At 48.4% G+C, this 9,049-nt stretch overlaps 1 protein-coding gene and 1 non-coding gene across 2 annotated transcripts; both read right to left on the bottom strand.

Annotated features, from left to right (window-relative positions):
* Positions 1 to 1,927: 1,927 nt before the first annotated feature.
* Positions 1,928 to 9,049, bottom strand: RPL3 (ribosomal protein L3). The gene is made up of 10 exons (XM_066184146.1): positions 8,982 to 9,049; positions 7,777 to 7,969; positions 7,104 to 7,272; positions 6,105 to 6,240; positions 4,744 to 4,930; positions 4,231 to 4,391; positions 3,835 to 3,936; positions 3,269 to 3,364; positions 2,682 to 2,801; positions 1,928 to 2,037 (listed from the first exon to the last, which is right to left on the bottom strand). Exons 1-10 carry the CDS (start codon positions 8,982 to 8,984, stop codon positions 1,993 to 1,995), a joined length of 1,212 nt encoding a protein of 403 aa, XP_066040243.1. The 5' UTR covers positions 8,985 to 9,049; the 3' UTR covers positions 1,928 to 1,992.
* LOC136290370 (small nucleolar RNA U83B) lies at positions 4,554 to 4,646 on the bottom strand. Its single transcript, XR_010721100.1, has one exon. It is a non-coding gene; the product is annotated as a small nucleolar RNA U83B (small nucleolar RNA).

Here is a 9,049-nt window from a genome sequence, read left to right on the forward strand (position 1 = left end):
TGCCAAAGCCAGCTTAGCATCCCATGACTTCACTCCCCATCCACACTGCTTGGCAGGGACGCCCCACAAGCAGGTTCCCAAGAGCTGCCCAGTAGAGCAGCCAGGTGTTATCGTGGGGCACTAGGGAGCTCTAAGAGGGCCTGAGAGGACCCACACAGCCCGGGTGCCCCGGCCAAGCAGGGTTTTTCTCCAGGCCAGTCCAGGCCAGCAGGCAAGAGGAAGGAGCGCCACCTCCTGACGTTGGATGTCCCCAGGATTCCAGGAAACGGCTTTTGTGGGGTTTTCTTCCCCACCATCCCGTTTTATCAGTCAGCAACAATCAGTTCAAAAACAAACCCAAGTCTGGCACTGGGTTCCAAGACAAAATAACTCCTCCTGCCAGACACACATCGAGCATCTTCAACAATGACATTTCTTCAGGACTGCTTCCACCTATTAAGGTGCCAATTTGACTAAAAAAAATCCCTCTGCTACCAGTCTCTTCAAAATAGAATCAGCAGCAGCCCCAGAGCTTCCGCCACAAGGTATGGCAAAATTAGGTGCTTTTAGAGATTTCATCAAGATAGCCCATAATTTGTCATGGATGCTCACACCCAGCACATCCACGTATCCTGATAATCCCAATTCCCTTGGATGCATCTGACTGGTGAGGTGAAGCAGCAGTAGGCAGTGTTGGCTCAGAGCCATGCCCTTCGTGGTCAGCTAGTACATACCAGCTTTAAAAAGTGAAAAACCCACCTAAGGCTAAGAGGTGGGGGAAAAAACCTCACTCCTCAGAGCTGCCCATAAAACTGCAGGCTCAGGATGGACAGAGGTTGGGAATTCTGCTTTTCTGCATCAGAGGAACACTAATTTAAGGATCTTCTCCACCTCCCTGCCAATTTGAGGCTTGTGACAAGGCGGGAAAAAATTAGGTGAGACCTCTCTTATTTCACTTGGCTGAAATTAGCTGGCAGGTTCATGTGTTAAATGACGCTGACAGTGAGCCAGGCAGCTCTTTCAGTCAGCCAATCTGGTTTCTAGGGAAACAAGGTAAATGTTTTTCCTCCTTCTTGCCACCTCTTAACTCTTAGAAGGCTCTCATGCACTACAAGACAGGAAAAAATCTCCACATCCCACCTTTCATTAAGGTAAGAGCAAATAGGGCCAACCCAGTTGTTTCAGGGCAGTGCTACACTTTGGTGTAAAGGTCTGGAGTTATTGCCTCAGTTGCTGCCATGTCTCCAATTATGGTCAGTGAAGGACACACCAAACCATCTCCCTGGTAGCCAGCAGGGTATTTTAGGTCAGGCAGTAACACAACACCAGCAGCACTCACAGATCTCCCGCCTCCTCAGATGGTGAGATGCAGATGCTCCTCCTCCCCGCCCAGGCAGGCCTGCTTCCTGCCACCTTTCAGCAGGGAAACTATGTGCATTCAGAAAAATCCAGCTGTTGTGAGGCTGGGATTTCTCAGAACTGCTGTCTTCTACTGCTCTCAGGGACAGCAACAAACTGCACTTGCAAAGTGGGCGGGCTACAGCCCTGCCATGCAGACACTGGAAGGTTTCCATGGCAACAAGCTTTTGACAGCTACCCAACATTTAGTGGCTTGAACTGACTGGTTAATGTCAAAACCCATTTGACTCAAAGCTTTCTGTCCACCCAGCTGAGGATTGACAAGTGGACTAATAACTCAGCAACTGCAAACACATTTAGGGCCCCTGCACCTTTATAATTCCACACAAGCAGAGACACCTTGCTCTGATGCACAATCTTTGCTCTGCAAAACCAGCAATAGCACCTTCATTTTTCTTAGGGCAACCCTGCTATAAGATGGATGCTCATGAGCTACAACTTTATGTGCTTTTTTAGTTTGATCCACACGTAGAGACTGCAGTCAAGAGTACCAGGCTCAACAAAGTGATGTATATACCAAGAGGCAAAATTAACTTCTTTAAAATATTTATTTTTTGATCTGAGCGCGCACAGGCCATAGGACCATTCCACCCACTAGGCTGCCTCCTCTTTTGCAATGCGATCCTTCTTGAGTGGTCCCTGAAAAAAACCCATAAAAAACAAGCTATGAAAACAGCAGTCTGCACAAAAGACATCCTAATCACAAAAGCTGTAAAGAAATCAAGGCAAAAGAAGTCCTCCAATGTTGCAACCCACTGGAAATGCCATGCCCCATCCCCATAGCCAGAGGTTTTGGGAAAAGCTGAACCTGGCACGGCCGCACTGGTCTGACCAGCTGACTCTGGATGTCCATGAGCAGCAACGCTGGTGCCACCTGGTGGGGAAGCTTCTGCTTTGCCCCAACCATGGCACTGCTCTGACCCTGCAGCACTCGCAGCTGCTTTCTCCAGCCAAGTGACAAACTGGCAATGCCACCACTGTGAGCACCCTCCTCCTGAGCTACTCTTGGAGGAAATGGAGCAGTGCTTGTTCTGTGCTATAACACTGAACAACCTGTGCCCAAACATGGCAACACCCCTCCAACACTAAGAGCCGTCACAGGGGAAGTGAGACCCCAGGCCCCCTGCAGTTATAACCAAGTTGACAGGAGGAGGCCTCTCAGCTGAAGTTTCTGTTTCACAGGAACTTTGGCCACATGACAGCCCAAAGGCACAGCTATCAGCTGCCATGAGCTCAAAGACAACACAGTGATACACAATAAATGTGCCAGGAACAGCCCTTACCATGAAAGCCTTCTTCTCCTCAGCTGTCTGGAAGCGGCCATGACCAAACTTTGAGGTTGTGTCAATGAACTTCAAGTCAATCTTTTCCAGGGCCCGGCGCTTGGTCTGCACAAGCAGGGACTAAAAAGAAAAACGACAGGTGAGTATGCAGCAGCAGTGTCCTTTTAGCCACCAGTACACCTCTGTGGCTAATGCCTCCTTAGTCCCCCTGACCTCACACTTCAGCTGCTACCATGTGCAAGGAACATCCGACCATAAGCCAGGTACACTGCACCTTTGGCCTCCCAGGCAGACAACTGGTCAGCACCCCGCAGCACAAGCCCCACTCTGCCAGTGTCCTTCTGGTCACAAGAATTCTCGAGCCTAAACCATGTCAATCACTACAGATAACCTTGGGTGGAAACTACCTGCAGGAATGACCTTGTGCCAGTCCCAAGGCCATTACACGAGGTGGGTTTGTGTGAAAGGCTTTTCTTTCTAGCAATCCACCTGATTTCTCAGAATAGCACACACACCACCTGCACCAGAGGCATCACAGCTCCCTTAAAACTGTTACAGCCCATGTGACAGCAGGTTGCACTACTCACCTTGCGCAGGGTCAGGACCCTCTTCTTGGTCCCCACAACACAGCCCTTCACCATTATGAAGTCATTGGTCACCTCACCGTAGTGGACAAAGCCTCCCTGAGTAAGGAGAGAACTATCAGTGCTCTGTACCAAGCAGGACCAGTGATCACATCTGCCTACTGATCCACACCATTTCTGGGCCTTGGGCATCCCCAAATCCACCGAAATCCAGTTTCCAGTACTGCCTTTCACTGGTCAAGTTTTGTGATGCAGCCATTTATTTGCTGCTGTAAGGCTTTTATTAAGAACAGCAGAAGAGGCTGATGAAGCAGCAAAAGCTCTCCTTGCCAAGTTATTCCTCGTACAAGTACCATCCAAGGTTTGCAATATTTCTGTCCTATTGCCACAGAACAACTGCAATTTCCATGTTATACAAGTCAATACTGAGGTTGACTAAACACCACCACCTTCAACAGCAGTTGACTTATTTTGAGAGCTCTTAATTATTTTGTGACTTATACCAGGCCCATTTGCCTTAGGATTGCAGCTCACAAGCACACTCTTGGTACAGAGCTGTAGCAACTTACCAGAGGGTTAATGCTCTTGTCAGACAAGTCATAATCAGTCGATGCATTGTTTTTGATCAGCTTTCCATCCTTGATTTGGTAACCTTGGCCAATCTTGTAAATCTGAAAATGTAAAGGAGTTCTCATTTAGCAAAAGGTAGGAGAAACAGCCTGTCATCAGATAAAATGCAAGGAATTCTACATCAGCGCAGAGGAAACAGTCTGTTGTGCTTTGAAAACATGTGGCCACGCAAGAATTTCAGTTACTCAATATAACAGCCTATATAGCCACTATCCCCAAGATGACATTCTAACAGAGCAAAACACCCCAAGCAGAACTCCCCAGTCTGTTCACTGTCACAGAGCAAGTGACATCAGGCAGCTCTTGTTCCTCCCCAGCAGCTGAGAAACACCAACCTTCTTGTTAATCTCAGTGCGGTGGTGGTAGCCCTTCTGGCCCGCACGGGCCACGGAGAAGGCCACACGGGCGGGGTGCCAGGCACCAATGCAGGCCACCTTGCGCAGGCCCCGGTGAGTCTTGCGCGGCAGCTTCTTGGTGTGCCAGCGGCTGGTGACACCTGGAAGGGACCAAAGCAGCCTGCTGTCAAGCTGAGACATCACCAAAGTCTTCAACCACAGTTTAAATCACCTTTCAAGCTGCAGTCCCCAGGCAACACAAATGAAGCACACACCCAGTATCCCAGGAATAAACATTTCCTAGTGAAGCTCCCTCCCTGGGCTGTGTTCTCAGAAGGAAGGCAGCATGGAATGACTCCTCACGGATGTCAGGCACTGTGCCCAGTGCTCATTCCATGGTCTCATCATTGAACTGTGACAGTGGTATGGATTTACTAACCCAGCTCTTGGCACATGCTCTTGTGAAAACTCAAGGCCAGTATTTCACCAAGAGAGAAACTTGCATGTGTTTACCTTTATATCCCTTGCCCTTGGTAACACCAATGACGTCTATCATCTCATCCTGGCCAAAGACTGTTGACACAGGCACCTGCTGTTCCAGCTTCTCCCGGGCCCAATCCACTTTCTCAGCAACAGTGCCACCATTCACCTGGATCTCCATCAGGTGAGACTTCTTCTGTCTCAGGGGGAGCAAACGCATCTAGAACACATAAGGCACGACATTCAGGCTCCTGCTCTTCTGAAATGGGACCCTGTTTTAATAAGACCAGAATCCTTTTAGTCCTGGCCCAATCTATTTTTTCTAGTATCCTTTTCCAAAATATAAAACTTAAACAAGGCTCTACAATAAGGGGGAAGGTTGTATAGCGGCCTGCAAGTCACTGCACTTAAAAGTTATATGCCACCCATAGGAGCAGAGTTCTCTAACCCCATAGCCATTGGCCAAATTCCATCAAGGAACAACAAGAGACAAGGGGCAATAGTTTTGAACTGAAACAGTGTTTATTTAAATTGGACCTAAGGATTATTTTTATTATGAGGGTTGTGAGTCACCAGCACAGGTTGTCCAGAAAAGCTCTGCATGCCCCACCCCTACAACTGTTCAGTCAGGTTGGAGAGGCCTGAGCAATCTGGTCTAGTGGAAGGTGTCCCTGCCCATAGAATGGGGGTTGGAACTAGATGATCCTTAAGGTCCCTTCCAACCCAAACTGTTCTGATTGTTTGATAAAGCCTGCCACACTTAAGGCCACTTTGGGTTAGAACGCATTTATAGTTACTTGTACTGTACTGTTCCCTTAGTAGAGGGAACCAGTTAGAGAATCAATAGAAATTGCAACACTGCCTCTATTGTAGGAAATTAATTCTAGTAAAATTAGCCATCTTAATGCACTTAGAGCCAACTCAAAGGATCTCCCAAGAAAGTCAGTCAGAGCACTGACAGCTGGGGAGACACCACATCACTCAGAACGTCCCCTTCAGCTGAGCAAGAGAAGTCACCAAAAGTTCAAGTGCTAGCAATCCTAAGAAAATGCAGCCCAAAATTAAGCTGAGCACAACAAACCTCTGAGTTTAGTCTGGTTTTATTCATAGCTGAAATTAAGACAGTCCAGGTCTACACAGTTATCAGCAGAGGGCTGAGCCCAAGAAATTCCTACTACAGTGTCTTTTTTGGACACTCCTTCAAAACCAGCCAGTGGCTGACAAGGCTCCTCACACGTGCTGTGAGCACAGCTCTGTGGAGAAAGGATGTGTAATGTGCTGAGTAGACAGCATTAGGCTGCAGGGGAAGGCAGAAATCTCCCTATAGAGATGGATCAAGTTTCAAGCCTGCTTTCTCAGCAGTTTCTAGAATATCTGAGCCCACAGGCACTTACCTGAGTGTGAGCCATGACTCTAATAACCTGGCAGTACTTCTTCATGCTATTGAAATCTTTCTCCAACTGCTTTTTGCCCTCCTCATCTTGCCACTTCTTGCAGTATTTGGTGAAGGCCTTCTTCTTGGACTTGTGCCTTCAGGAGCAGAGCAGAGACAAGGTTTGGCTATGCCCTTCATCAATCCCCAGGGAAGTGGGGTGAGCGGAAGGAGATGCCACCTTAGTTGGCTTTGGCTCATTGCCAGCTTCTAATGAAGCTTTTCCACTGGCAAGCGGAGCCTGGAGCTCATCAGACAACAGCAAAATTGCCAAAGCTGAGCGGAGCTGCCATGAATTCCAATGCACAATAACATTCACACTACAGAAAACAAAAGACTGTAAGAAGATGTCAAACAATAACAGAAGAACTCCCAGATTTTTAAGGCAATTGTGAGATGACTGTGATCTGCTTCAAAATACCCTAATTTCTCTCCCTTGTGTGGCCTACAGCAAGGTTGTTATTAAAACACCCTTGAGAATGTTATTGCTTCCCTCTGATGTCTTTTCAGCCTGCCAAGTTCATAAACAAGCTGGAAGCTCCAGACATGCTGGAGCCGCAGTCGGGAAAATGCACACTTTCAATCACAACAATGCCTGGAATGGCAATCACAAGTGACACTTGTTTTCCCCTTTCCTGAGAAAACAGGGCTACAGTCAGGACTCGACACTCAACAACAAGCACCAGCGGTGATTTCCTTATGTCCGCCCGTCGAAGTATCATCATGTGTAGCCTGTTAAGGAGCTCTCAGGCAAACCCAAAGCCACCACATCCACACCAAGAAGAGCACTACCCAAAGTTATGCTGCCACCCTCATGGAGCCATTCCTACAGCCTTATATTATCTAGGCCAGTCCGTGAAAGCTTAACACTAGTTGTTAAAAAGCTGTGCTAGGATCATTGCAACCCAGTAGTAAAAATATGAACCATGGCCTGAGACCAGCCAAGGCCCTGCTCTTTTACCAGTTCTTGTAGAAGCGGCGCTTGCACTCATCACTGATGTGCTCGGCAAAGATAGTCTTGAAGCTACGGAGACCACGAGGAGTCTGCACATATCCCACAATGCCCACGATGACCATGGGAGGAGTCTCTATAATAGTGACTGCCTCCACCACCTCCTTCTTGTTCACCTCTGGATGGAAACAGACACAGCACAATTAATTCCAGCAGTAACTCTTTAACATCACCCGCTTTTTCTTACTCCCAAATCTTTCAAGTGAAACGTTAAATGACTCAAGTTCTTTTCACAGAGATGATGCAGGGTAAAGCAATCAACTCTAAACTTATAATTTAATGCCTTGCAAAACTTTGAGGCTGGTTCAGGAGAAAGGTCAGCAAAGCTGGATCGACAAAATGGATGACAGCAAATAATACATGCAGGACTGGACAAATCTCCAAAAAAACACCGAAGGCAGCTGACTAGCTGATTGATATCTCCCCATCCAGGAGAGCCATCCCAAAGGAGCCTATTACTGTGCAGCTACACCAAACCAGCAGTTACAGTGGAAATACACCACCTAATTGGACTTGGAACATGGTGAAGTCAAGCTAGGACTAAAATCTACAGCTGCTACTGAAAGGGCCACCATTCCTGACCAAACCCACCTCCTGTTTTAAGAGGAACATTAATACATACTAGATCCAGGTCTGTCCACTTCTCGAACAATGTGGGTCATGCCAGCTTTGTACCCCAGGAAGGCAGTGAGATGCACAGGCTTGCTGGGGTCATCTTTGGGAAAGCTCTTGACCTTGCCCCTGTGCCTGCTGCTGCGCTTGCGGGGCAGGAAGCCCAGAGAGCCGTGCCTCGGGGCCGAGAACTTGCGGTGAGACTGCAAAGAGAAACCCAACACTAAGTGCTTCCTTCAGAGATTTGCTTATGCCCATGCAAGCACCAAAACCAACTCTGTCCTTCCCTTAGAACATGAATATTACATACATTCAAGATGTTTAGCATTCCAGAAATTCTCAGTAACAGCTGCAGGGCTTCTGAATTCCTTTATGTTACAGGAATGTAATCCCCATGCAATAACTGTGTACTTCTCAGATCTCTTTGATGCCCCTTCCAACCTTATACTAAGATGTCACCAAGCCCCACTCTAGCCAGGGAACCACAGAAGCTGTAATGTGGCAACAGTGTCCCACCAGAATGTCAAGCCACCCCACAAGTCTAGAAAATGCCGCACAGACAACTTTACAGTTTTCAATGAATCAGTACCAAAATAAGCATTACAGAAATAATTTTAGTTTGCAGAACTGCAGTAAACCAGCATTTTAACATCCACCTTTGAGTTGGTCGCTCTGTGGAAGCACAGTACTTTTTCCAAAGGCTTGCTCCTCGAGCACCAGCCCTGCAGCCTCCCTCTAAATATCAGAGCCATGTAAAGACTAGGTTTCATCCGGAGAACTCTTACGCTAAAGAAAGACTTACCCATCCAATGTCACACGCAAATTAAAGAAAAATACCGTGCAGCTATACACGGAACTAAAAATAAATATGGCTATATTTTAAAAAGATATACTCGACAAGAATTACCCTAAGTGAAGTTTAAAGCCCCAAAAAGGCCACAGGAGCTCTCCAGAGAAAAGCCGTCGCCCTTCCTGGAAAAAAGAGCCCCAAATGCCCCCACAGCAGCCCGCGCCACCCAAACCCCGCGCCCTACCCGGCACCGCACAGGCCCGCCCGGCCTCCCCGGGCAACGCTTCGCCCGCGCCGCGAAATGAGCCCCGCACGGCGTCCCGCAGGAGCCGGGGGCGGCGGGCGCGGGCCGCCACGGCGGACGGGGCCGGGATGGCGGCGATGCCCGCGGGATGCGCGGCAAGTCCCGAGGCATGTACACCCACCATCTTGTCCACGCGACGGCCCAGAAAGGCCTCCAGGGCCGCGCGCAGCCTTTATAAGCACCCCGCCC

This window comes from Chamaea fasciata, unplaced genomic scaffold (assembly GCF_029207755.1).
Source record: "Chamaea fasciata isolate MVZ Bird 193981 ecotype frontalis unplaced genomic scaffold, bChaFas1.0.hap1 SCAF_5, whole genome shotgun sequence".
NCBI classification, from domain to species: Eukaryota; Metazoa; Chordata; class Aves; order Passeriformes; family Sylviidae; genus Chamaea; species Chamaea fasciata.

Excerpts from the sequence above, each read along its gene's own strand:
- RPL3 (XM_066184146.1), bottom strand. Across the intron at positions 3,937-4,230 it reads GCACTGAGATTAACAAGAAG|ATTTACAAGATTGGCCAAGG; the intron begins GTTGGTGTTTCT and ends TTACATTTTCAG. Across the intron at positions 2,038-2,681 it reads AGGAGAAGAAGGCTTTCATG|GGACCACTCAAGAAGGATCG; the intron begins GTAAGGGCTGTT and ends GGTTTTTTTCAG.